General features: G+C 50.9%; 1 protein-coding gene across 1 annotated transcript in view; it reads left to right on the top strand.

Annotated features, from left to right (window-relative positions):
• Positions 1-1,342: 1,342 nt before the first annotated feature.
• The window catches only part of PLCB2 (phospholipase C, beta 2), a gene marked incomplete at both ends in the record, with an annotated part of 34,658 nt that continues 28,967 nt past the window's right edge, over positions 1,343-7,033 (top strand). Inside the window, 2 exons of the mRNA XM_008946777.1 lie at positions 1,343-1,420; positions 3,310-3,378. Coding sequence (XP_008945025.1) covers positions 1,343-1,420; positions 3,310-3,378 — 147 coding nt within the window. The remainder of the gene's footprint in view (positions 1,421-3,309; positions 3,379-7,033) is intronic.

Raw genomic sequence — 7,033 nt, 5'->3', positions numbered from 1 at the left:
CTCCCAGGGAGGCTGCTGTGTGGGAGATAAGGTTAATCTGAGCCATGGCACAGGCAGCAGCAGAGCTCAGGGCCTGCTCTGCCCTCCGTGCCCTCGCTGGGGGAGCAGGGCTGGTGCTGTGTGGGTCACCACTGTCCCTCCACGCCCTGAGGGGACAGCAGGGAGGAGAAGGAGAACGTAGGACTGGTGTGCTGTACTGAGGAACACTGACTCTGGAAGTGGATGTCCCTGCACACAGATACACTCTGCAGGGAAGGATGAGTTTAGTGACAAACTGAAGGACCCAAAGCCAATGGGTGGAATAGAACTTCCAGATTCCTTTGCTGGTTTCATCTCAGTAGCTGGGTATTGCAGCATCCCAAACTGAGTTTGAAAGCCTTCTAGAAGTGCTGATGGGCCTTATGATCCTGTCTTCTGTGGCACCAGAGGTCAAACAAAGGCAGTGAGGAGCCCTCTGTACTGAATGAGTGGATGGGCTGGGGCCCACACAGAGGCACCACACGTGCTTCATCTCTGTCTCCAGAGACCTCACACTGATGTCATGTCTCAGCACTGGCTCACGTGTGAGATGGGAATGAACGTTGTCTGAGAATGTCTGTGAGGAGGCCTTTGTCTGCAAGTGCAGAAGCAGTGTAATTATTCAGAGGCAAAGCCCACCACCTCCCAGCAGCCTCTGTCTCCTCTTGGGACATGCCTTGGTTCTGCTCGGGAGGGTCTCCCTGCTGGATGGGGGCTTCAGGATCAGCCCCAAAAACTTCATCTCATTTTGTGCTTGTAGTGTGGGTGTTTAAATAGCTGCTTTTTTTAAAGAGTCTGTGTAGAGCTAGTGCGTGGAGTTTAAGAATCACCACCTAAAGCAGACTCATCTGCTGTGTTGGATGGACCCCTCCTTGTACTCTTCCTGACTGGGTCTGTTCTTTGTGAAGAGAGCCCAGATCATAACTGGCCTGAGCACCCAGGTGGGCAGTGCCAGGGAGAGTGCTGTCTCTGCTTGGCCTAGGCTGCTTCTGGAGCTCGTAGAATGAAGTAGGTGCCTTGGAGGGAAGGTGAAACAATTACTTGCATCTACAGACACTTTCTTCTCAGTTCATTGTACAGGAAGAGCCAAGAGAGCAGTTCTAGCTAAGTGCAGTGTTAGGTGAGACCCGGGCTCCAGCAGAGATCAGCTTTGGCCACACCCTGTGATGCTGGAGAGGTGCTAAAATCACCTGGTTCATTTCCATAAATCACAGAGGGTGATTCACCCAACTGGGTCCATGTTTGAACTGGGAACCTCATGCCCCGGGGTGAGTTCTCCAAGTCATGTAAGGTGCTGACCTTCTTTTGTTATTTTGTTGGCCAGGAAACAGCAAGTGCTTCTCCTGTCATTCTCCGAGTGGATCCGAAGGGATTTTACTTATACTGGACCTATCAGAACAAGGTAAGTGCTAAGACTTCACAGCTTGGTCTCCAAATTAACAAAAAACCAAACAAACTGTAGTGCTGGAGAGACTCCCTCGAGTCTGGAGAGCGAGTTGTGGTCCTGTCAGGCCGGGGTGCTGTGTGCTGGGTGCAGCACAGGGTGCTGGCTGCTGGAGGAGAGCAGGAGGCAGCCAGCTCAGGAGAGAGAGTTCCATTCCTCAGTGATGAGCAGCACCGAGGGGTGGGGAGGTCTGGCCGACTGGAGGTGGGAGGCTGGGCTTACTTCTGCTTTCCAGAGCAGAGCTGTGGTTCAGCTCTACTTCCTCCTCGTGACCTACATGCTGAGGAGACATGGTAGATAAAGAGACAGAGGCAGTCCTGCACAGCACCCTGGCCAGGAGACCTGGGGGGTTTTGGGGGAGCTCTGCCTTCGCAGAAGATTGTGTGGCAGTGGCAGCTGGGGCCAGGCAGTGCCACGCAGCCCAGTCCTCTGGGAACACAGTGTCCCCGGGCTGGGACTGCCACAGCCCCAGGAGGGCTGCTCTCCTCCCAGCCCACTCCCTCAGCTCCTTCCCCTTTCAGGGCCCGCTCCTGGCAGTGCAGTTTTGGCTGTCAGGGCTCCAGCAGACAGCAGGAAGAAGTGGTAGAGCTGGAGCAGATGCACAGAATGGTGCAAGAGGAGCTGTTGTCACCCACCAAAAGTGAGATGTTTCTCTGGGTTGGTGGTGCAGGGAGTTAATTACCTGGGGAAGGGGCTGGGGTGAGGAAGCACAGCTGGCATGAGGAAACTGAGGCTGGAAAGGGCCCTGGAAAGTGCTGCTGATTAGCATCTAACATACACCAAACAAACTGGAGAGCAGCAGTGGAGCAGCAGCCTGCTTGACATCCTTGGGGAAGCACTTGGCTGGCATCTTCCCTGTCCTCTGAGGGAATCTGCAGGCAGTGTGAGCTGGTGGGCTGGGGGGCAAATGCTGGCTGCCAGAGGGAGCTGGGGCAGAGCAGGGAAGGTCCTGAGCAGGCTGGCTTGAGCAGGGTGACCAGGGACAGGAGATGGGCAGGTACAGAGCATTGGTGTGGAACAGTCCATAGTTTGTCTGTTGGGTTTGTGTGGCTTGGTGACCTTTGACTGACTCTTGTCATGACAGCAAGGAAGAAAACCTGCCCTGCTTTTGGACTAGAGATTCGGAAAGGAGTGGGGTTAGGAGTAGAATTCCCATCCTGCTTGACAATAAACTGGGGATACAGCCAGAAGACATGGTGTCCACATTGTTCCTTGTTGTGATCTTGGTCAATTGTATTATCTGCTGCTGCAACAAGTGTAATTTGTTCTCCAGACCCATGGTGAGCAGACAGCTCACTAACAGAGGAAGGAAATCCAGGTGGGGTGTTAAAAGAACAAACAAACATGACAACTAGCCAGCAGTGAGGGCGTGGGGTGGGCTGCCTAGAATGTGGAAATGTCCTCCATGGGAGTTGCTTCCCAACAGAGGAGGTGAAGGTCTGCTGGGGTGACCTGGGCAGAGGGGTCCTGCCTCCCCTCGGCTCAGCTGTGCCGTGCTGGGTGTGCGGAGAAGGACAGGCTGAGGACATGAGTGGGGTGTGGGAGCACATGGACTTGTAAGTGGACAGTGTCCCCATGTGAACCTGTGTGTGTCCTGTGCTCCTCGTCACAGGGATCTGCACCGAGCCTCTGGCCTCACCCTGAAGGGTCCAGTGCTGCAGGCTGGGGCCACCTCCACCCTGGCCAGTGGCCAGCTGTACAGGCCAGCAGTGAGGCCCTGGTGGGACAGTTCTCACCCAGTGAAGGGTGCTGGCTGAGACCTGCTGCAGCTTCTGGGGGCTCTGCAGTGCACTTCTATCCTTCCTTCCTTGTCTTTCCTCATTTTCCTTGTCCTTATTCTGCTGTAGGAGATGGAAATTCTGGATCTAACCAGCATCCGCGATACCCGAGTCGGGCGGTTTGCCAAGATCCCCAAGGTGAGTGGGCGGCTTCATTCCTGCCAGTGTTCATGTGGGAGACACAGGGCTGCCTGTGGCTTTGCCACGGGCTGAGTCAGTCTGCCCTGGCTTCCTGGGACAAGGTGGAGAGCACATTGTCTCCTTACGTCACAGCTATGTAAATACAGAAGAGCCAGCTTTTGCCTCTGAACTCCTCAGGGGTCCTCCGTGCACCCAAAAGGACACTTCCAGGCTGTGGGGTGGGAGCTTGTTGGACAGAACGTGCAGAAAGCTGGGAGAACAACTCCCAGCTTCCAAAGGAGCTTTCTCCCCTGCCTGGCATCTCGCCACCTTTGATCTTGGCCTGGCCTTGTTCCCTGAGCGACACGGGGGAGTCCTGCAGGAGACGTGTGGTGCTGCTGAGTTGAGTCACCAGAGCTGCTCTTGTGCAAGGATGCACAGGCTGGGTCAAGGCAGCTACAAACCTGTAGTGACACTGAGATTCCAACACTGTGTGGTGGAGGGTTTTTTTCCCTTTAAAGGGAAGCAAATGTAGTTTCAGAAAATCTAATGTGTTTTTTTTTTCCCCAAAAAGTATTCGTGGCTCGCCTGCTCGCAGGGTGGCAGGCTGAGGGAGGCACATGCTTATGGCTTTGGTCTTTGTCTCAGCCATAATTTAAGCTTCATGCAGCCGAGTTGTCCTTGTTAGGACTTTTTTTTTTCTGGGCCTGTTTTTTGTTTGTTTTTCACTTTTCCATGTATGGAAAAGGCAAGCGGAAAACTGAAGTAAAGCTAGACTGTGAGAGGGAGCCAGAGGAGCAGAGCTGCTGGCTGCCTGTGGTAACGGAGGTGAATCTCACACAAAAGGGGAGGAGGGTTTTGCAGTAAGTGCTGAGAGACTCCAGCAGCCTCTTTGCGTAACTAGTACAGCTCTTTTCTTAACACTGCTCTGAAAATGTCTGTTCAGAGCTCCCCGGGACTGGTGTTGCTCAAAAACCAGTAACGAGGTGGGTGTGAAGGGCCCATCAGAGCTCAAGAACAATTCCCATCACACAATTCTTAAAAACCATAATTCCTTCTGAGAGACTGCCTTTCTTCTTGGAAGTTCACTAGAATGAAGCATTTGAGTTTTCAACAAGCCTCAAGCTTTGTTTGCAACTTGTTTCGTGGGAATAATGTTTGGGGAAAAAAAAACTCTTTGAGATTTGTGTTTATTTGAGAGAATAAAGTATTTGGAGCGGGTAGAGGTAGGTCTACACTCTAGGCAGAATGCAGGAAGGAAAAGGCCAGCTTGAAGGAGGGCTGTGAGCACTGCTTTCTAAGATACTCAGCTTTCAGGAACAGCCTGTTTACAAAATGAATTCAGCTTTGAATCAGATTCTAAATTGGTGATGTAAGTACTGAGGCTGTAGGTGGACATCCTTCTGGTGGCAACAGCCAGGCTGGAGAAAAGTGTCCTAGATTTTAGGAGGGCTAATTGGAGACAACCACGAGAAACATTCTGGCACAAGAGCAGCATCAGAGTTGCCTCTAGACAGAAGGAATTTCTCCTCAAACAGCATCTTGCTGTAATGAGCCCCTGCTCACAAACACGGCGTTGCCCTGGAAACGAGGCCAACCCCAGCTTTTTAAGAATAATTCACAGTACAGTTTTGGGATGACCACATTTCACACCCAGAGATAAGTAAAATGGTCTTGTTAAAGAGAATTTCAATAAAAGCACAAAGAAGTTTGTGAAAGGAATGAGGAAATCTGTGAGCAGTACCGGGGCAGCAAAAAGCGAAAGAAGGGGGGAGAGCAGTGCCCTGCTTCATAGCTCTAAATTTTTTCAAGAAAATTGGAAAGTGGCCCATGTGACTCCCATCATAAGGAAAGGCTCTTAAAGAGGAGAGGACATGGAAAAATCACTGTTGGAGAATAGGGCAAAGGTCTGTTGATAGGAGAGAGGGAACCCACAGTCCCCGGGGAAGATCGGTGACACTCTGTGTGTTCGTGTCTGATCTGCAGGAGAGGCAGAGGGAGACAAGACAGAGTTTGCCAACAGTACCAAGTTATTTGGGGTAGTGAAACGAGGGCTGATCTGTAGAAAGACCTTGAGTTGCTGATTGCATGATCTAATGAGTGATAAAATTTAGCACAGATAAAAATCAGACAATGCACACAGAAAAAAGCTCCGATCCTAATCTGCTCTAGTACAGGCTCTGAGCTGACTCTTGCTACTCAGAAACAAGATCATGAGGGAACTTAGCAACACAGTGTTTGGTGGTATTTGCTCAAAAAAGGAAGTTCCATGTTAGGAATTATAAGGAAAGAATTAGGAAATCGTGCCACTGAATGCACCCCTATCTCTGTACAGTTGTAGTGTCCTCATCCCAAATGAGACGAGGAGCTGGAAAAGGTAGAGGAGAGCAGCAAGATTAATAGAAGTATGGAGTGGCTGCTGTAGGAGAGGCTGAGTCTGGTCAGAAAGAAGATGGGGGGGATGTGGAGGAGTGTTGCTGCAAAGTCAGGAGCTGGATGGGGAAGGTGAGCACACAGCAGCTGCTCAGGGTTTCTGCAGGTGGGATTTTCCACAGGCGGGTTCAGCCCGGGCAGAAGGAGGTGCTGCTGGTTCAGCTCTGGTGCTGCCAGGCCCTGGGATGCCTTCCTGCACCACTCAGGAAACAGGAGTTTAAAAAGTCAGGACAAGAAGGAAATGCCCTTTGAGGGTTATTAAATGCAAAATAATGCTTCTGGTTTATGCTGAATCATAAATTGCTGGAAGCTGCAGAAATGTCAGGGAAGGATCACTGCATTTTCCTGCTCCTGTGCTTCTCCCCAGGCATCTGGACGGATCTGTGGTCTGACCTGGTGTAGCTGTTGTGTTCTAGCCCTTGTAATGGGCCCAAGACAGTATTTTACAGGCCTGGGAATGTGCTACAGCTCATTTTTTGACAAAGAAACAACGAAAGGTCAAACACCAAGTGATTTATTAAGTATTCTGAACAGTCAGAGGTGATGCACTTGGTGACAACCTCTGCTGTGAAAATTCCAAGTGCTGTTTGAATTCTGCATTTCATAGAGACCCGTTTAAAATCAGTCTCCTTTTATTTCAGAGAATTTTCTGGCATTTCTATGACAACCTGTAGTCAAATTCAGTAGGCTGGCTCTGCATCCACCTTTCTCTCACGTGGTGATGGGGCATCTTGTGTGGGCACCAACGTGGCCACTGAACTAGGGTGGTTCTATCCACGATGCTGCTGCAGGGCTTGCTTGAAGCCCTCACTTGTGGGGTGAGTGAAATTCCTCAAAGAATTCACTCAAAGAAATGCAGCAAACTGAAAATTTCTGAACCTGAATCACCTCCCCCCCTTTCACATAGGGCAGCCACACCCAGTGTGTCATCACAGAAAGGTATAAATATGAAAAGCTGGTGTGACGAAGTGAACAAAGATCTGTTTGAGGTGAAGGGTGGAGGAGTGAAGGGTGATGTCAGCCCTGTGACCGAATAACGGCCTGGAATGGTTGTGGGCTCTAGGGGCTGAAATGGATCCAAATGGTTACTGGTTTTGTTGGCTAAAAGTGGAGGAGAAGGGGCTGAGGGGTGATATTCAAAAAGAGGAGAACAAGATCACAGCTGTTGGGAGAGCTTTGGATGTAGTACCAATAACAAATGGAGCATCCTTTTCCCCTCCTCTCCCTTTTCCCCTCCTCT

This window comes from Merops nubicus, unplaced genomic scaffold (assembly GCF_000691845.1).
Source record: "Merops nubicus isolate BGI_N331 unplaced genomic scaffold, ASM69184v1 scaffold3229, whole genome shotgun sequence".
NCBI lineage: Eukaryota > Metazoa > Chordata > Aves > Coraciiformes > Meropidae > Merops > Merops nubicus.
The sequence above is the reverse complement of the archived record's forward strand: the minus strand, read 5'-3'. Positions and strand labels throughout refer to the sequence as shown.